Genomic DNA, 22,146 nt, shown 5'->3' with positions numbered 1-22,146 from the left:
TTGATGTTTTTGCATCACAGGTAAGTGAACTGTCATCACCTGACATATGATTTTGTAAGTAAAAAACTCATATATGAAGAACAAGGGGGATGCTTAAAATTATGTCAGAATTTGGCCGCCACCATAGCCACGCTTTGGTTTTGAAACAAGTCAGTGCTTGGACATCTCAGGGATGCCATGTCATGTATATCTCTTTAAGTCGTGCAGGGCACTGGGTGGCCCAGTAGTCTAAGGAGCTGCGATTCGCTGTGCGTCCCTTAGGCACGCCAGAAACCTATGGTTGTGGGTTCAAATCCCGGTTCCCCCCCATTATGTTTCTAGGTTTGTCAGCACCATACCCGTGCTTGTGGGTTTCACCGAACTGGTAAACGTCTGAGACCTGCATCACTTGGGGCTTTCCTCCCACATTAAGCTGACACGCCGTGATATAACTGGAATACTGTTTAAATCGGCGTTAAACCAAACTCACTCACTCACTCACTCACACTCTTTAAGTTGTGGGGAAGTTTCTTGAGACATTGATCAGTTATGTCAAGAGTAAAAGTTTTCACCTAGACAATAACATCGTTCACCCTCACTCAAGGTCAGTGAAACTTGGTACACATCATCTTCATGGGATAAGGTTGTCCTCAATCTACCAGTAATGTAAATGTCACAGTGGTGTCGATTCATAAAGTATGTTTTCTGGCAGCTGATTTTAAAGACTTGTGGTTGTAGTGGTGATGTAATTTGAATACTTGCATATGACAAGTGATGACAGACGTTAGTCATGGTTGATTTCAGTGATTAGCATATTATATGCTTTATTCTCAGTGTTACCTCCATTGAATTTCCACCTAGGGATATCACAAATATTTTGTTTTTTAATAATATGCTGTTTAGCATTTGTGAATGTTCCTGAAAACTTGTGTTAGATAATGACAGTCTATTTAACTCCCAAGGACATATACTCAAATGAATCAGATGAAAATTGATTCATACCATCCTTTCGGAGAGGCATTAAGTGTGAAGGTTTTGACTTACCTTCATTGAAGGTCAAGGCCACTGGAGTTGTCATTCCAGAGGTAGTTCTGCTTCTTTGTGTATTGAACCAACCTCTTGTGTTGGTGTGACATGTTTGTAAGAATTAGCACCCACGTTTCCGACTGGAAAAGATAAAATATTGGTATGGCTGAAATTTAGAGACCAGCTAAGTAAATACACCTTAAGTGCATATAATCTTATTTGCATGATGAGGGTAGCAAGAGGCAGGGAGTTATCTGATGTAAAGTCATCTTGCATTAGACATATCATTTTCCAAAGTGCATATATCTTGCTTATAAAGGAGGCAATATATAATCCTTCAAGCGTAGTTGCATATATCATTGTATGTAGTTCATATTTAAGTAGTTAGAGGAATTTTTGGATTATTTAGGTAGTGTTTTCTCAGACCACAAGTAATGTCATTGGGCTCGACTGGAAATGCATTTAGGTTCTTCATAATGTTCATTAGCATCGAGGTACTTTTGATCTGGTGTGGTTGAAGTGGACGTGTGTTTCCCCAATCTGAAGGTAACAAGGGTATCAGACTCAAAAGCATGGTGACAGGTAATGATTCCTGGGGCCTTCTGGAAGTGATAAGGAAGGGGCTGCTTCTGTTTCTGCAGCTAGTTGTAAAGACAAGAGAGCAGTAGCTTGAATGTGAAAAAGTGCCTACTAGATGGAAGGAAGGAGAGTTTGTGCTGGGGTGTGGACTGGAGTGTGACAGCTTTTTCAAGTGCTTGCTTATCTCCTACTGACCTGTAGAACTGGTCACATCCTTTGTCAGTACCTTGACCATGAACAGGAATACTTGTGAAGTTCTGTATACCATAAATGACAGATATTGGCATAGATCTACAGTCATTACCTGATTACTGGAGGATGCTTTGGAAGAAATATGTTCAAAACATTCTGAAACCATATGTCCGGAAGTATGTGTGTCTTCTGACAGTGAGCACTGCAAGCGTAGACATGGGTCATCTCTCTGACATGTTGAGCAAGTGTGTGCATGTGACTACATGAAAGCTAGATTTTAATTGCTACAGATGCTTATTAGATTGCCATTCGTTAGGTTATAAGCCCATGTGTAACTCAGCAGTGGTCGAACATCATATCTGATATCAGTCACAAGAAGGGATTGTAAGAACACAGTTTATTAGTTCATTCTCTTATAGATGTAAGATATTAGCCAAACAGATGGGGTTATACAACAGTATGATATTCCTGTTGTTGACTGGGTAAGTATTGCTTCTGGTGTCAGTGCCACCACCATCAGCAGCAGCTCATGTATCCTATCTTCTGACTGACTTCTCCTCCTGCAGGGCTGATGCCCCAATCATGGCTCATATGTGGGAGTACGCTATCAGTGATGAAGTACATTATGCAGGGTAATGTTTGTAACATCATTAGCACTTTCATCATCATTGTTATCACCTTGCTTACACGGTATCTGTATTGTTCTCCATCATCTGTCTGCTGGCTGCTTGTGACCTCCACTAGTTGCTTGGTGCATGTTGGCTGATTCAGCTGACAAAGTTGTCACCATGGTGACCTTGCTCATTTAGATGTGCCTATACTGTGAAGCATTCAATGCTGCCCTCGCTCTTCATGCTGGGAGATGTATTGAGATGTCTCGAAAGCCTCTTAGAACTATGTCTTTTCCCAATGGCTCATCTACATGACAAGGTCACTATGCTCTTGGCTTCTATCATTTCAGAAATTGCATGTGGTTGACATAAGTTGCTTTGATGCGTATTGGTGTTTCTTATCACTTATGAATCTTGTGTTCTTTTTTTTATTGTTGTGTTGTCTTATTTGTTTCGTCTATTCCTTCCCTCCTCCACTCACTCCTCTTTGAACTAACCCTGTATATGTCCTGTCACCCTTATGTTTGTATTGTTACCGTTTTGTAAACGTGACAACAGGGCCGATGCACCCATCATGGGTCAGATGTGGGAAATGTTGCTGGCAGAAGTCTGGAACCACGGGTAACAAGGCTTGCTATGTCTGTGTATATTGCAACAGTAACCATGCTTACATTGATCCGTTTGTTAGTGGGAGATCACATACTGTTAGTATGAAGTTGCTTTGTCAACCCAGAAAGGAGAAAACAACAGAAAGCTGATTTTATTGATCCTAGTGTCTACATGTATAGTTGTGCCCCTGTGCATGTTCCAGCTTGTTGAACTGTGGAATAGACATTTCTAAAGACAAGTCAGGGCTGTACAACAGTAGCAGGAACAGATTCATTGCGATATGGAATTCTAACACATGAAACATTGCAACTTTTAAAAATCTACATAATAATTATGATCTGAAGAGGCTCATGTAAAGTAACCTTTCAAATATGTATAAATAATAATTAATATTCACTAATGAAACTTTCTTGTTTAACGCTAAAACTCGCCAGGGTCATCTATGCTTTTTATTACTATGATCTAAATTAACAGGAAGAATGTTCTTATGCTATGTTGAACTGAGTGAAGTGTTAGGTGTAATTTATCAGTATTATTGTGTAACATGACAGCAAAATTGTGATATGTTCCCGTGGTAAACCATAAGGAAGGGCTTCAGACAGTACTCAGCTGGGCCAGGCCCGGACAGTCTAGGATATGCCCAAGCACTACAGTACTGCAACAATGTACCAATCCTCTCCCAAGGTGACAAAACTGGTAGAGTAACCCAAGCTATAGACTAGGTTATATGTGTAGGTCCACATGGAGGAGGGTGTGCTAGAATTGTTAAGTTAAATATTGTCTTCATAACAAGAAAGTAAATCTTTTATTGCTACAAATAAGATTTTTTAGTTTTTCCCATTGGATACTTAATTTGAAACATGATGTTTGAGGTGTTTGACATACTGGCCTGAGGGTAGATTGCATGTTTCTCATTGGTGCTGACAAGCTTGCTGCTATTGAGATGTGAATGTTTACTGTGTTTACAGTTATATTTACAGTTATATGTACTCACAATCATCATACTCACTGTCAGTGTTCACACATAACTAACCCGTCTAACATTACCCTAAGTGCTCAAGAGATATATATAATTTAATGATGAACTAGATGCATTTTAATTTTGTTCTGATTTCTCAAATTTTGGCTAAAATTGCTGTTTTTGAGATGAATTAATAATGAGTTGTTAACAGATAAACAGATTTAAGTGTAAATGTCAAGTTTTTAGTAATACTCTATATATCCAACTGTTTGGACATGACCCGCTGTGCAGTGATATGGATATGTACTTGTGTGTGTAGATACACAGCTGAAGGCAAGTGTGATGGTGATGCTGATCCCAACACCCCTAACCCCATCAGACTGGAGTGGGACATCTCCGAACAGGTACTTGAGTTTGCCTCTGTTGTCTTGAAGGATGCTTTTGACATGTTTGACTGCCCAACATGATATGATGCCAGAATATAAATAAGTTTGTGGACTTGTGATTCAGTGCTGTCAGTCACTGGATTGTCTGTTCCGGACTCGATTATTTACACACCGCTGTCATATAGCTGGAATATTTCTGAGTGTGGTGTTAAACAACAAACAAACCAAAAATGATGATTCAGTGCCCATTTTTACCTGTCAGTAAGTCTTGTATACCCTATGTTCCGCAATCACCACATGATCATGAGTGAATACATAGAGCTGCTCTGCGGTGTTGTAGTTACAAGTGTCTGGATTTAGTTAGCTAATGTAATAAAGCCTTTCACAAGTCATGGAGTTCCTTGAAGATCCGGGAATTGGTCTTCAGCAAATCATGCTTGTCACAAGAGGTGACAATGCTTGTTGTAGAAGGCGACTAAGGGGATCAAGTGGTCAGGATTGCTGATTTGGTTGATTCATGTCATCATATCCCAATTGCATAGATGTCAATCACTGAATAGTCTGGTTCAGACTAAATTATTTACAGACCGCTGTCATATAGCTGAGCCTGATGTTAAATAACAAACAAGCAAACACAATGGATTAAATTACGAACATGAACATGAACCCTACCTTTGCCTGGAATGCAGGTAGTGCAACTAGCAGATGGACACAAGGCTACACATGCTGCACACGTCTTGTGAGGAACATTACCATTTCTGGGATGTAAACTGAGCACTCATTGGTCAGAGCACTCGCTGGCTACCCATTCGCTGGCTCTATGCCCTTGCTTGATTTCTTGGTTAAAGATAGCAACTAGACCACAAAGTGATAGAGGAACATCGTGTATCAGTCTTATGATCTAGGCTGCAGAATTGTGTAAATTTCACATTTTTATCAGTTACCAGGTTACTAACACTACTATATACGAACATGTGAATCATTTGAGCAGATTATTTTGATTTTACATTCTTTTTTAATATCATAAACATTGCTTGCAAGAGTTAATACTTAATCAGGTTAATGACACTATAAACCAACATGTTTATTATTCAGACAATATCCTTCTAACCTATGAATTTCCTAGGATAGCAAATTAGCTGACTTCATCATCATTGTGTGTCCAGCCATCCACGAGTGAATGAGTTTGATTTTACGCCGCTTTTAGCAATATTCCAGCAATATCACGGCGGGGAACACCAGAAATGGGCTTCACACATTGTACCCCAGCCATCCAAGAAAGGGAGCAGTATCTTTATGTCAATATCAGCAACCATCCGTTCCTGGACCTTCCAAGTTTGGGAAACTGATACGAAACAGTCAATTCCAAATGTGTGGGTCATCAGTTATCACACTGTTGTTATGTGTTTCATACAATTGCAGGCTAATGCAGTTATAGAGAACAGTCTACAGATGGCCCGACAGCTGATCAGTGATGTTGATCTGCATGTGCGCATGTTCAAAGACTACGGTAAAGGTTTCATCAAGAAGTGCAAGGTATCTCCTGATGCCTTCATACAGATGGCTCTGCAGCTCACATACCACAGGGTAAGCCTCATCTACATGATCTACGAGTAGCTCCAGAGCTCACATAACCCCATGTAGTCCTGCACCATGACCGTGGAATATATTTATTTTATTTAAAAAAGTAATCTAGAAGTCCATACAAAAGCAAGTCTAGCCAGCTCTGAAATCAGCTTAGGGAATTTTTTTATTTTTTTTAGAGTCAAGAAGGATATTGTGTAATATAAGATTTCAGAGACTAAATGTTAGTCTAAACCCCATGGGGAATTCTCACAAGTGTTTTAGCTTGTTTTAAAAGTGAACTAAAACTGCGTAGTCAGGCTCTGTAACTTATCGGTTTGCATGTCATCATACCTCAATAGCGTTGATTGTTGCTAATGTTTATAGTCACTGGTTTGCCTGGTCCAGACTCACTTATCAACAGGCTGTGGGGATATAGCTGCCATATAACAAACTGTTGCTTGCTCACTCACATAATACAGGATATGGTAAAGACTAGCTCTAAAGCTCAGTATGTACTACCAGGTGAATCTCATCAGTGACTCGAGGGGCGTGGGTGGCCCAGTCGTCTAAGGCGACGAGATTCACTGTGCAGAGTTGCGTCCCTTGGGCACACCAGAAACCTATGGTTGTTGGTTCCAATGCCTGTTTGCCCTGATTATGTTTCTAGGTTTGTCAGCACCATACCCGTGCTCGTGGGTTTCACCGAAGTGGTAAACGTCTGAGACCTGCATCACTTGGGGCTTTCCTCCCACATTAAGCTGACACGCTGCATTATAACTGGAATACTGTTAAAAGCAGCATTAATTCCAACTCACTCACTCTCATCAGTGACTCCAGCTCACACAGAGTACATCTGGTGTAGGCCCATACAGTTTCCTTTACCATTCAGTTGGAAATCTTTGGTGATGTCATTTTAGTGGATTTCTTTCAGTGGATAGTATTCTTGACATGGTAAATATATGTTACAGTCTACCAACAAGTTCTGTCTAACTTACGAGTCCTCCATGACCCGACTGTTCCGAGAGGGGCGGACCGAGACTGTCCGATCATGCACTGTGGATTCCTGTGCATTTGTACGAGCAATGGATGACAAGAATAACACTGTAAGTATAGCTATATCTATTACTGTATCAGTGCCCAGAACCAACAAGGAAATTGTTGGACAGTAATTTTATTTTCTGTTTCCCAGAATGCTGGGCGTATCAAGCTGCTGATGAATGCAGCAGAGGTCCACCAGCAGGCGTATAGGGAGTGCATGACAGGACTTGGTATTGACAGGCATCTCTTCTGTCTGTATGTCGTCTCTAAATACCTTGGTGTCGACTCTCCGTTCCTGGCTGAAGTTCTCAGTGAGCCCTGGAGGCTGTCCACCAGTCAGGTAAGCATGTGTTGATGCAAGTGTGGCAGGGATGTGTGTGAGGAGAATCCCCAATTTGTGTTGTCAGCATTGTAAATCTAAGGACACTATGAGAGTGTGTACATGTAGACATTGAAATGTGAGTGTTGTTTGCAGACACCTCATCAGCAGACAGACAAGCTGGACCTGAAGAAATTCCCAGACAGAATCTGTGGAGGTGGTGGCTTCGGGCCGGTATGTTATATCCCATATTACATGAAGCACCTTATAAACCCGTTCCAAAGTTTATGTTGAAGGAAAGCCAGAAAAGAGTATCTGTGATATGTAGAAATCTTGTCTGTGTATTCTTCTTTCAATTTCCACACATATAAGTTGTGTGGAATAAAACAAGCTTATTTGGTATTAATATGTATTTGGTATATTTTATTAAGCATGTTTTATGTTACAGGTTGCTGATGATGGATATGGAGTGTCATATGTTGTGGCTGGAGAAGATACTATCTTCTTCCACATATCCTCCAAGAAGTCCTGTCCACTCACTGTAAGTTTAAGATGCTATGTTGACTTTAGTCAGAGCTTACTGTGTATTCTTTTCAAAATGTACTTTCATTGGGAGGCAGCTGAAATAAATTAATGATGATCAAAAGGGAAATGCAGTGTTGATAGTGCTTCAAAGATCGACCACAGTTTCAAGACAGTGTTAACTTTGTTAAATGTAATTATTCCCTGTAGCATAGGTCAGCACCTCATCCGGCAGCTTAGATCGCACTGGGATACCAGCAACTGCCTTGTTCAAGCCTCTTTACTGACATACAATCCTGCTAACATTGTAATCTGTTATTACTTTCTAAATGTTGTCCACACAACAGACACTCTTTAGGAAATACCAGTCTCTGTTGGTTTAGTACCTAGACTTTGGTTGATATGGTCTATAAATGTGTGCAGTGTGAGTTGAATTTCTTTCGCAACCCATTACTAGAAAATTGCACACTTTATACCTAATGAACAGTATCTGAAAAAAAACCCATTAAAACAATAAAATTGTTGCAACTGAAGATGACAGATAACCCTTGAGAGTTATTTAAACACCACTTGCAAGAACTTGCAAATACTGCCCTGCCTTGTCATTGTGACATGTGGCTATAGTTAGCAGACATCAGTGAGATTGATATCACGGTATTTCATAACAAGACTGATCTGTCTGGCCTGTGTTTGACACTGTCTTATTCTCATTTGCAGAATTCTCAGAAGTTTGGCATTGAATTAAGGAAGTCCCTCCTGGACATGCAGAAGCTGTTTGTGAAAGAGGATTGACATAAGTAAACCGACTAGCTAGACCTCAAGCAGATACCTATACACACCACACTCCAGCCAACCACATGTCCAACATGAAGTGCCCTGATAGGCAGATGGGGTGTGTGTGTAGGTGAGATAGATCTGAAGAGCCATGTTTGACTGTGATGCAGTGACGATGTACAGGTGTTATATTTTATGTGTTGACTGTTTACCATGTTTATCAAGGCTATCATTAGAACCACATGGTTTGGTGGATATTATGAAACATGCACATCAAATGCAAACTTTTTACTGAATACATCCTGTATAATCTTATTTTATTTGTCAGATGACATTTAACCATAATATTCTGCTTGTGCATTGTGTGCCATGCCTGGATCAACAGTCTGCAGTGTTCTCAATGGCCTACTCCAGGTCAGGGGAAGTAACTCTTACTATCTTACCAGATTCCAACTGGTGCTACTTTCCTGTCAAACATTTCTATCTCCATCACGATAGGATTAGGAATTTATCTATCCCAGTAAGTAGAATGCATTCTGCCATGGATATCTGCCGCTTGCCTCAAAAATGTATGGCATCGATAAAACCCTTTATCCCAGTTTTAACACACTCACTGCTTTAATACTTTTATTGTCAACATTGACATGAAAGTCCTTTCTTTTTTATATAACATGTTTAACAAACAAATATTTTAATGGCCATTTTATCATGTTTCATTTAAATTATCATTTTCATGTAGATACTGTCACGAATGTCCATGTCGAGTTTTTAGTTTACTGAATTACATTTCAAATTTTCCTTTTATTCTTTATGAAAACACATAAAATTTAACAGATCATTTGTAAATTTCAAAGAAATGTTTTAATTGTACATATTGGTGTGTGATGTAGTGAGAGTGTTCACTCATAATTTGTAGCATAATGTATCTCTTGACTCTCTGGGTTTCTCTCTACCTTCCTTTTGGCTATGGGGTTGTTAGCATAATCAGTTACGGACAAGGTATATCTCAGATGGCTAGGTGTCACATGTTAAATGTCCGTGGAGTGTCTAAATAGATCTCATGTTTATCATATCTTCTGTTCCAAGAGAGGGTAGATGGATAACAGACACTGATATATTGTCAGATCATATCAAGGTGCTTTTGGAAAGTACTGCTCAAGTGAAACTTGAAATGTATATATTTCTTAAAGGATGTGCCATGCATATTGATACCTGGTATTCGAAAATTTTATATCAAAAACACATATTTAGTTTTATTTACCTAAAAAATACTATAAAAATGTTCATGTTTAAAACAATTGTAGGAAAGAAAAAAATCTTTAAGATACTGTTATCCAAATACTACAAAACTGTGACCCTGTTACTGACGGGGATGAGAACAGCAGTTGTTGCTCTGATACCTGGCTGTGACATCATCATCATCATTATCTTTATTTCATCATCATCATCATCTGTATGTTCGAAATTTATGTTTCTGTTTGTATGCACTGTTTCCACACAGGTACAACTTTTATTCTTCTGCTCTAGGCAGTGGTTGATTTTAGTTAATTTATTGAAGAACAAACATACAGTTATAGTTTTGTGAAAATAAAGAGGTGTACTATGTCATGTGTGTTGTGTTTGTATAGCTTTACAAGTTATTGGTCTTCAGCTGTAATATTTCCACACACACAACTTAAACCTGTGTTGACGTAATAGTGCAGGATTATGTAGTTGGTATGCTTGATTTGTGATGGGTCAGTTGATGGTAGTCATCTGCTTGGTGGTCCAGTGGTCTATGGCACCAAAAATTGTTGTGCAGAGTTGCATCCCTTATCCATGCTAGATTGTGGGTTTGCTTTCAAGGTTTCCAAACTTAAGCCTTACCAATATGTTTGTTTGACACAAGTGAGGCTTTCCTCCTAGTATTAGTCTGACACTCTGAGAAATAACTGAAATATTGTTCAAAGCAACATCAACCCAACTCAAACACATTCCATCTACTTATTTGACTATTTTGGTCGGGTAAGCAATAAAGTATCTCTTAACACAGGACCAGGCGTGCAACTCCAGGGTCCATATCTGGTACTAAAACAAAATTTAGTACCTGGCTTGAGCAACCCAGACTCATGGACACTTCTAAACAAACAGTACATCGAGCACCCTAGTTCAGGCAAATGTTCAATTTGGATATAGCGCATTCATAAGATATACCTTTACAACAGGGGAAAAAATTAAGCACCACCAAAATCAAAATGATGGATTGATGCTCATGATGTCAATCACTGGGTTGTCAGGTCCAGACTCGATTATTACAGACCGTCGTCAGCTGGAATATTGCTGAGTGTGATGTTAAACAACAAACAAACCAGAATGTGGCTGGTGTGTAGCATGATCTTCCATAAACAGAAAACAAATTCTTTATGAAGTGTAAATAAAATACTTTCATTGTGTGGACTAGGGAGTATAATGATACAGTATATTAGAAATTTGATTTACAAGGTACATTTACAAATCTTTAAACGAACTAAATTTTCATACACGTTTTCAGCAGAACCTGGAGAACATGAAGCCATTGATAACATGTTAAATGATAATGCATGATTGTCATTCAAAAAGAGCCAGTAAAGGCAACGTGTTTCTGCAGCCTGGGCACACTCCCCAGCGACTTCTGTGAGGCCCGCCATTGTGACGGCATCAGCTGCAGACGTTGATGTTCCACCTCCACGCTACGGTACAGGCGGTAAGCTTCATGTTCATCATACATCACGTCGTCGTAGAGACGCACGCGCACACGTTCTTCTTCGAATATGAGACCTTGATGCAACAAGTGGATTTTGATTGCGTCATCGGCCAGTGTGAAAACCCATAGACAGGCACCGTCGGTGTTTTCCACTCCCAGGTGGACGTAGAGCGGATCGAACATGAGGGTTTTAACGGAAGTACCTAGCTGGTTCTCCAGAATCTTCTTGATTTCCTCGTGTGAGAAGCTAAGTTTGTTCTTCAGACAGAAACACAGGGCATGTGGTGCGGGTGGCGGCAACTCTCGCCGCATGCGTATGATCGGCAACTTTGATTTCTTCCGTTTATGCGTCTTCTTGACGTCTATGAACGCCTTTTCTTGGCTTGGTGACAGCTCTGCCGTGTTGTCCTTGTCAGATCTGTAACACAACATGAATAGTTTCATCACAAGTTTGTTTTGTTTGTTTATTGTTTAACGCCGCACTCAGCAATATTCCAGCTATATGACGGCGATCTGTAAATAAACGAGTCCTAACAATCCAGTGACTGACATCATGAGCATCGATCCACGCAATTGGGATATGATGACATGCATCAACCATGTCAGCGAGTCTGACCAACCGATCCCGTTAGTCGCCTCTTACGACAAGTATGGGTTGCCGAAGGCTTTGAGGGTATCATATAAGTCTCAGATATAACTAAAGGGGCACGGATGGCCCTGTCGTAAAAGACGCAACAACTTGTTATACAGAGTTGTGTCTCTTATACGTTCCAGGATCTGGCGATCGTGGGACGGACTGCCAGATATCCTAGTTCTGTCAGCACGTTACCCATGCTCCTTGGTTTAAATTACGAGGGGCGGTCGTGTAGCCTAGTGGTTAAAGCATTCGCCTGTCACGCCGAAGACCCGGGTTCGATTCCCGACATGGGTACAATGTATGAAGCCCATTTCTGGTGTCCCCCGCCGTGATATTTCCTTGAGTATTGCTAAAATCGGCGTAAAACCAAAGTCACTCACTGACTTAAATTACGACCTCCATCACTTTTTGATTTCCTTCGACGCCATGATGTTTCTGAAGTTCACAGCAGCGTAAGCCAAACTCACTCCGAAGCAATTCATCGTGTGAAGACATACATGTTATGAACAGGATGTTACTTAAATTAAAATTTAAGAGTGTTGTATATTGCAAAAGACGCTGTACCACACTGAATGGTCGCCTGTACTGTGCCGCTGGCATTGACAGAAGCGACACAAACCCGAGTATTAAAGGCCTTGGTGAACGTGAGATGCTTAACAATAAGCTTCAGACCATGAATGTAAACTGGCCATTCGTACGTCCTGTCTAACAGTAAAATACGGAATACACACATCGGATTCTGCCACAGGTGGTCAATTATACGGGCGCAGACCGTGGTTTCTGTTTAAGGTGTTATAACGGACTTACGTTACACCTCATAAGCGACAAAATCAATATAACTACCCGCCCGGCCACTTCATATTGGAGAAAAAATAATTGACGCCAGGTCGTCATAGCGACACATATCGACACCCACATTCGTTATTTCTACTCTCCATGGACCGTCAGTGTGATACATCTTAATCACTGCCAACCTTGCTGGTCGTGCCCGACGTGACCTTGACACCGTAAATTCACGCTTCCTTTCCTCAATCGGTGGTAAGATCACGTGGTAACGACGATGAGACGACGCAACGAGGCGACTAGGCGTGGTGCTATTGTCTGGTTTCCATGACAACTGGTACCTGGAAGCTACGGATGGTATGGCGACCTTTCGTCTCGTGGTCCGTGCGTCCGTCAGTCTGTTGAGAGCGCTAAAGGCGGGAGTGGGAAACTACTGACTTGGCGACTTCTAGTATGTTATCAGAGAGCATTAAGTATCACCAGCAATAATGTTTTGAACGTGTATAGGCCGCTACAAGCCGCTAGCACCATTGTCCAGAATATATTTTAAGGAAATATTAAACAAGCTTCATATAGTAGCTATTACCAGTAACATATTCATCCGTTATCTTATATTCCACTTATATTGAAATCTGTTAATGTTACCAACGTTCATTGTTCAAGTTTTTGCTTTAGAAATCAAACAGGATAGAAAAAAATGACGATGCTAGCAAGGCTTCAGTAAGATATTAGTGTTAATAAATATTGACTCGAGACAGGACATGCCGTTATAGTGTTATACATGGAGGCAGTATACATACCGTTATAGTGTTATACATGGAGTACACACGCCGTTATAGTGGTATACATGGAGGCAGTACACATACCGTTATAGTGTTATACATTGAGGCAGTATACATGCCGTTATAGTGTTATACATGGAGTACACACGCCGTTATAGTGTTATACATGGAGGCAGTACACATACCGTTATAGTGTTATACATGGAGGCAGTATACATGCCGTTATAGTGTTATACATGGAGGCAGTACACATACCGTTATAGTGTTATACATGGAGGCAGTACACATATCGTTATAGTGTTATACATGGAGGCAGTATACATGCCGATTAGTGTTATACATGGAGTCAGTACACATGCCGTTATAGTGTTATACATGGAGGCAGCACACATGCCGTTATAGTGTTATACATGGAGGCAGTATACATGCCGTTATAGTGTTATACATGGAGGCAGTACACATACCGTTATAGTGTTATACATGGAGGCAGTACACATGCCGTTATAGTGTTATACATGGAGTACACATGCCGTTATAGTGTTATACATGGAGGCAGTATACATGCCGTTATAGTGTTATACATAGAGGCAGTACACATACCGTTATTGTGTTATACATGCAGGCAGTATACATGCCGTTATAGTGTTATACATGCAGGCAGTATACATGCCGTTATAGTGTTATACATGCAGGCAGTATACATGCCGTTATAGTGTTATACATGGAGGCAGTACACATACCGTTATAGTGTTATACATGGAGGCAGTATACATGCCGTTATAGTGTTATACATGGAGGCAGTACACATACCGTTATAGTGTTATACATGGAGGCAGTATACATGCCGTTATAGTGTTATACATGGAGGCAGTACAAATGCCGTTATAGTGTTATACATGGAGGCAGTATACATACCGTTATAGTGTTATACATGGAGGCAGTACAAATGCCGTTATAGTGTTATACATAGAGGCAGTATACATGCCGTTATAGTGTTATATATAGAGGCAGTATACATGCCGTTATAGTGTTATACATGGAGGCAGTATACATACCGGTATAGTGTTATACACGGAGGCAGTATACATGCCGTTATAGTGTTATACATGGAGGCAGTACACATGCCGTTATAGTGTTATACATGGAGGCAGTACACATGCCGTTATAGTTTTATACATAGAGGCAGTACACATACCGTTATTGTGTTATACATGCAGGCAGTATACATGCCGTTATAGTGTTATACATGCAGGCAGTATACATGCCGTTATAGTGTTATACATGCAGGCAGTATACATGCCGTTATAGTGTTATACATGGAGGCAGTACACATACCGTTATAGTGTTATACATGGAGGCAGTATACATGCCGTTATAGTGTTATACATGGAGGCAGTATACATACCGTTATAGTGTTATACATGGAGGCAGTATACATGCCGTTATAGTGTTATACATGGAGGCAGTATACATGCCGTTATAGTGTTATACATGGAGGCAGTATACATACCGTTATAGTGTTATACATGGAGGCAGTATACATACCGTTATAGTGTTATACATGGAGGCAGTACACATGCCTTTATAGTGTTTCAATGCAGGCAGTATACATGCTGTTATAGTTTTATACATGGAGGCAGTACACATGCCGTTATAGTGTTATACATGGAGGCAGTACACATACTGTTATATAGTGTTATACATGGAGGCAGTACACATGCCGTTATAGTGTTATATATGCAGGCAGTATACATACCGTTATAGTGTTATACATGGAGGAAGTATACATGCCGTTATAGGTTTATCCATGGAGGCAGTACACATGCCGTTATAGTGTTATACATGGAGGCAGTATACATGCCGTTATAGTGTTATATATGCAGGCAGTATACATGCCGTTATAGTGTTATACATGGAGTACACACGCCGTTATAGTGGTATACATGGAGGCAGTACACATACCGTTATAGTGTTATATATGCAGGCAGGATACATACCGTCATAGTGTTATACATGGAGGAAGTATACATGCCGTTATAGGTTTATCCATGGAGACAGTACACATGCCGTTATAGTGTTATACATGGAGGCAGTATACATACTGTTATATAGTGTTATACATAGAGGCAGTACACATGCCGTTATAGTGTTATACATAGAGGCAGTACACATGCCGTTATAGTGTTATACATGGAGGCAGTACACATGCCGTTATAGTGTTATACATGGAGGCAGTACACATGCCGTTATAGTGTTATACATAGAGGCAGTATACATGCCGTTATAGTGTTATACATGGAGTACACACGCCGTTATAGTGTTATACATGGAGGCAGTACACATGCCGTTATAGTGTTATACATGGAGGCAGTACACATGCCGTTATAGTGTTATACATGGAGGCAGTATACATACCGTTATAGTGTTATACATGGAGTACACACGCCGTTATAGTGGTATACATGGAGGCAGTACACATACCGTTATAGTGTTATACATGGAGGCAGTATACATACCGTTATAGTGTTATACATGGAGGCAGTATACATGTCGTTATAGTGTTATACATAGAGGCAGTACACATGCCGTTATAGTGTTATACATGGAGGCAGTATACATGCCGTTATAGTGTTATACATGGAGGCAGTACACATGCCGTTATAGTGTTATACATGGAGGCAGTATACATGCCGATTAGTGTTATACATGGAGGCAGTACACCTACTGTTATAATGTTATACATGGAGGCACTACACATGCCGTTATAGTGTTATACATGGAGGCAGTACACATGCCGTTATAGTGTTATACAGCGAGGCAGTATACATACCGTTATAGTGTTATACATGGAGGCAGTATACATACCGTTATAGTGTTATACATGGAGGCAGTATACATACCGTTATAGTGTTATACATGGAGGCAGTATACATGCCGTTATAGTGTAATACATGGAGGCAGTACACATGCCGTTATAATGTTATACATGGAGGCAGTATACATGCCGTTATAGTGTTATACATGGAGGCAGTATACATACCGTTATAGTGTTATACATAGAGGCAGTACACATTCCGTTATAGTGTTATACATGGAGGCAGCACACATGCCGTTATAGTGTTATACATGGAGGCAGCACACATGCCGTTATAGTGTTATACATGGAGGCAGCACACATGCCGTTATAGTGTTATACATGGAGGCAGTATACATACCGTTATAGTGTTATACATGGAGTACACATGCCGTTATAGTGTTATACATGGAGGCAGTACACATGCCGTTATAATGTTATACATGGAGGCAGTACACATTCCGTTATAGTGTTATACATGGAGGCAGCACACATGCCGTTATAATGTTATACATGGAGGCAGTATACATACCGTTATAGTGTTATACATGGAGGCAGCACACATGCCGTTATAGTGTTATACATAGAGGCAGTATACATGCCGTTATAGTGTTATACATGGAGGCAGCACACATGCCGTTATAGTGTTATACATAGAGGCAGTATACATGCCGTTATAGTGTTATACATGGAGGCAGTATACATTCCGTTATAGTGTTATACATGGAGGCAGCACACATGCCGTTATAGTGTTATACATGGAGGCAGCACACATGCCGTTATAGTGTTATACATGGAGGCAGCACACATGCCGTTATAGTGTTATACATGGAGGCAGTATACATACCGTTATAGTGTTATACATGGAGTACACATGCCGTTATAGTGTTATACATGGAGGCAGTACACATGCCGTTATAATGTTATACATGGAGGCAGTACACATTCCGTTATAGTGTTATACATGGAGGCAGCACACATGCCGTTATAATGTTATACATGGAGGCAGTATACATACCGTTATAGTGTTATACATGGAGGCAGCACACATGCCGTTATAGTGTTATACATAGAGGCAGTATACATGCCGTTATAGTGTTATACATGGAGGCAGCACACATGCCGTTATAGTGTTATACATAGAGGCAGCACACATGCCGTTATAGTGTTATACATGGAGGCAGTATACATACCGTTATAGTGTTATACATGGAGTACACATGCCGTTATAGTGTTATACATGGAGGCAGTACACATGCCGTTATAATGTTATACATGGAGGCAGTACACATTCCGTTATAGTGTTATACATGGAGGCAGCACACATGCCGTTATAATGTTATACATGGAGGCAGTATACATACCGTTATAGTGTTATACATGGAGGCAGCACACATGCCGTTATAGTGTTATACATAGAGGCAGTATACATGCCGTTATAGTGTTATACATGGAGGCAGCACACATGCCGTTATAGTGTTATACATAGAGGCAGTATACATGCCGTTATAGTGTTATACATGGAGGCAGTATACATGCCGTTATGGTGTTATACATGGAGGCAGTACACATGCCGTTATAGTGTTATACATGGAGTACACACGCCGTTATAGTGTTATACATGGAGGCAGTATACATGCCGTTATGGTGTTATACATGGAGGCAGTATACATGCCGTTATAGTGTTATACATGGAGTACACACGCCGTTATAGTGTTATACATGGAGGCAGTACACATGCCGTTATAGTGTTATACATGGAGGCAGTATACATGCCGTTATAGTGTTATACATGGAGGCAGTACACATGCCGTTATGGTGTTATACATGGAGGCAGTAGATCTATGACATAGTCAGGGAATCAACGTTTAACAGTGGACTAGTTAGGGCACTTATCCCCATACACGTGTGACATGATGTCAGCTTAGTCAGGGAGCCAACGTTTAACAGTGGACTTCTTTACCGACAAACATGCACACAGTACCGACATACAGGCAGGCATACATCCACACAACACCGAGATGTAGGCACACAGACACACATACAGACATTCTTTACCGACAAACCTGCACACAGTACCGACATACAGGCAGGCATACATCCACACAACACCGAGATGTAGGCACACAGACACACATACAGACATTCTTTACCGACAAACATGCACACAGTACCGACATACAGGCAGGCATACATCCACACAACACCGAGATGTAGGCACGCAGACACACATACAGCATACTTTACAGACATACAGCCATACATCCACGCAACACCGAGATGTAGGCACACAGACACATATACAGCATACTTTACAGACATACAGCCATACATCCACACAACACCGAGATGTAGGCACGCAGACACATATACAGCATACTTTACCGACATACAGGCATACATCCACACAACACCGAGATGTAGGCACACAGAAACACATACAGCATACTTTACAGACATACAGCCATACATCCACACAACACCGAGGTGTAGGCACGCAGACACACATACAGCATTCTTTACCGACATACAGGCATACATCCACACAACAACGAGATGTAGGCACGCAGACACACATACAGCATTCTTTACCGACATACAGGCATACATCCACACAACACCGAGGTGTAGGCACACAGACACATATACAGCATACTTTACAGACATACAGGCATACATCCACACAACAACGAGGTGTAGGCACACAGACACATATACAGCATACTTTACCGACATACAGGCATACATCCACACAACAACGAGGTGTAGGCACACAGACACACATACAGCATTCTTTACCGACATACAGGCATACATCCACACAACACCGAGGTGTAGGCACACAGACACACATACAGCATTCTTTACCGACATACAGGCATACATCCACACAACAACGAGGTGTAGGCACACAGACACACATACAGCATTCTTTACCGACATACAGGCATACATCCACACAACACCGAGATGTAGGCACGCAGACACACACACAGCATTCTTTACCGACATACAGGCATACATCCACACAACACCGAGGTGTAGGCACACAGACACACATACAGCATTCTTTACCGACATACAGGCATACATCCATGCAGTATCGACATACAGGCAGGCAAGGAGTACAGTAAGTATCATCATCACGCAGCATGTAAATCTGATATTTCTCTTTACACGGGTTTTGCCATGATATTCCCGGGGTGTGGGTTGTTTAGTCTTAAGGCAACACGTGTACAAGTTTTTCAGGGTCAGACAATGTTAGTCAGACAATGTTAGTCAGACAATATTAGTCAGACAGTGTTAGAGGGGAGTACGTATGGTGCAGGATGCATGTTACCAGTGTGTCGCATATCCTCATGCTACTCACGTGTGTGCTGAAAATACGCTGAAATATTGTCCCATATTGTCACACAGTGTCAAGGAAAACGGAAAAGTTGTCAACATTTGTACACACAGCGATGCGACAATGGAACTTATTGTCCCGACTCAATCATTATATATTCTAAACTGTAATATAGGAACTTCGCCTTTCTCGAAATACGGTTAACTCGATATAATGCCATTGGTCCCCAGGACGAGTTACGAATATCGTTGTTTTATTATTTTCATTGACGACATGTGTAATGTTATTCTGGCCACCAAGTCACGAACTTAAATGTTGTATTCACGTCACATCATTGAGGGCATCGAGAGGTGTTTTATTACACTGTCGGACAAAACAAAGTATACATCCATCTTTTATGGTGGCTAAAATGAAACAAACCAAAAATATTTATTCGATAGTGATGTATTTTATAAGGGTTTCATAGTTGTGTTTTGGACCTTTTTTTATATTGTTTCGGTTACTGTTTTCAGCCAAGGAAGGTTTGTAATTTTGGTAACTTTTGTAATTGTTTTATAAATTCCATTTGTTAAGTGTATACTTTCTTTTGCCCGGCTGTTTATTATACATGATGTAGGGATTCCGGATTAGAACTGGTCCCCCAAGACTCATGCTGATCGTAATAAGCGACAGATTGACCGGGTCATCAGGCTCTTGATTGCACGTATCGTACGTGGATCCTTGCATATATAATCACTGGATTGTCTGGCCCTGATTCGATTATTTACAGGCCGTTGTCATAACTGGAATATTTGCTGTGCGGCGTTTAAAAATCAACATATGAACCTACCTTGAATCAGGATCACCCCGGCGCAGTTGAGATCGAACGTCCATGGCTGGAGCCGACATGCGTCTGTCAGCCAGATGCTCTGGGGTGTGGCCCCGACCCGACATGGGCCTGTGGGAGGCGGTCCTCCTGAGGTCAAGCGCCGACAACCCACTGTCCAAAGGCTCTGGACTCTGGGATGAGTTCAGTCCCCGAAATGACGAGGTCGGAAAGCCGAGATTAAGTAGTCGACGGTAGGTGTTTTCTATAGAGACCCCGGGGGGTACGGGGAGTTGTGGCGGGGGGTCGTCCAGGTTGATGAGCACAACCTCCTCCTGCACGCGATTCTCTCCCTGGTCCGGGGACGCTGGGTGCTGGTATTGTCCAGGAAGACTCAGTTTATGTTCCGTTGGGTCGGGAAGCAACTGCCACCGGAATGACTTCAGGGTGGGGTCGAATGACAGGACCCCGCGATATCCGCTGATTGTCTGACCCTCAAGGGGTTTACTTGGCTGGAATGGCTCGCTGTGACTGTGAGTCATCTCCTTGGGCCTGGTATAAGGGACTCTGGCCGCAGGATCTCCTGTCAGGTTGACCCTGGACAGCGGTAGAGGGGTCATGTCTGGCGTGACCCGGGTCTTGTAGAAGGTGGACAGCCGCCCACTGTCCGTCTTGATGAGGATGAGGGCTTGGCTGGACGTCGGCATCTGTAACGACACACACATAGGCTACATGCCTAAGAACAACAGCAACATGCACTATCTAGCTCCACGTGACACCGCGACAATGACGTGACGTCATAGACAGAAAAGCACTATAGTGACGTCATGTTCAAGTGACAAATGATGATCGACAATGGGACATTTCTTGCATTCTGTAACTGTTTAACTGTGTGCCGTTGTACAAAGCGATCTTAGTTCTAAAGTGATCGTAACTCTCCTTAACCTTTACCTTAACATAGACTTACAACAGTCGTAGCGCTGAGGTCGTAACTCCCATACCTTAACATAGACGTACGACAGTCGTAGCGCTGAGGTAGCCCATTTCTGGTGTACCCGCCGTGATATTACTGGAATATTGCTAAACGCGGCCTAAAACCATACTTACTCACTCACTAACTCAAGGCTATTTCAAATGACTTTTTTGTTCAACGCCGACATTATGCTATAGCCTTATGACGGTGGTTTATAAATAATGGAGTCTCGACCAGACGAGCCAGTGATTGACATCATGAACAGCGATCTGCGTGATGACATACACCAACCAATTAATTCACCGAGGCTGATCATTCGCTCCATTTAGTCGGCTTTTACGACCAGCAAAGATTGCTGGGGACCAATTCTTACACTCTGCACCGGTTCCCTAATTAATGAACTATAAATAATGGAGTCTCCACCAGACAAGCCAGTGATTGACATCATGAACATCGATCTGCGCGATGACATACACCAACCAATTAATTCACCGAGGCTGACCATTCGTTCCATGTAGTCGGCTCTTAAATTAGGACCAGCAAAGATTGCTGGGGATCAATTCTTACACTCTGCACCGGTTCCCTAATTAATGAACAGTTACTATAAATAATGGAGTCTCAACCAGACAAGCCAGTGATTGACATCATGAACATCTATATGCGTGATGACATACACCAACCA

General features: G+C 41.4%; 2 protein-coding genes across 4 annotated transcripts in view; one reads left to right on the top strand and one right to left on the bottom strand.

The window, feature by feature from the left end:
* Window positions 1-10,159, top strand: part of LOC139473751 (carnitine O-palmitoyltransferase 1, liver isoform-like) — a 36,314-nt gene extending 26,155 nt beyond the window's left edge. For 2 of the 3 annotated variants that reach the window (XM_071256484.1, XM_071256485.1), the window contains exons 14-21: window positions 2,343-2,408; window positions 4,277-4,361; window positions 5,766-5,930; window positions 6,878-7,012; window positions 7,099-7,287; window positions 7,423-7,500; window positions 7,715-7,807; window positions 8,506-10,159. In XM_071256484.1, coding sequence (XP_071112585.1) covers window positions 2,343-2,408; window positions 4,277-4,361; window positions 5,766-5,930; window positions 6,878-7,012; window positions 7,099-7,287; window positions 7,423-7,500; window positions 7,715-7,807; window positions 8,506-8,580 — 886 coding nt within the window. In that variant the 3' untranslated portion in view covers window positions 8,581-10,159. Of the gene's footprint in view, window positions 1-2,342; window positions 2,409-2,945; window positions 3,009-4,276; window positions 4,362-5,765; window positions 5,931-6,877; window positions 7,013-7,098; window positions 7,288-7,422; window positions 7,501-7,714; window positions 7,808-8,505 lie in introns of all 3 variants that reach the window. The other variant, XM_071256486.1, reaches the window with a different exon arrangement.
* A 993-nt stretch (window positions 10,160-11,152) lies between these two features.
* Window positions 11,153-21,198, bottom strand: LOC139473703 (uncharacterized). The gene is made up of 4 exons (XM_071256419.1): window positions 20,516-21,198; window positions 19,711-19,728; window positions 12,896-13,114; window positions 11,153-11,702 (listed from the first exon to the last, which is right to left on the bottom strand). The coding sequence occupies exons 1-4, from the start codon at window positions 21,196-21,198 to the stop codon at window positions 11,153-11,155; spliced, it is 1,470 nt and encodes a 489-aa protein (XP_071112520.1).
* Between the last annotated feature and the right edge of the window lie 948 nt (window positions 21,199-22,146).

This window comes from Haliotis cracherodii, unplaced genomic scaffold (assembly GCF_022045235.1).
Source record: "Haliotis cracherodii isolate W230 unplaced genomic scaffold, xgHalCrac1.p SCAF_3, whole genome shotgun sequence".
NCBI classification, from domain to species: domain Eukaryota; kingdom Metazoa; phylum Mollusca; class Gastropoda; order Lepetellida; family Haliotidae; genus Haliotis; species Haliotis cracherodii.
Note: the sequence above shows the minus strand (reverse complement) of the source record. Positions and strands in the feature narration are given on the sequence as shown.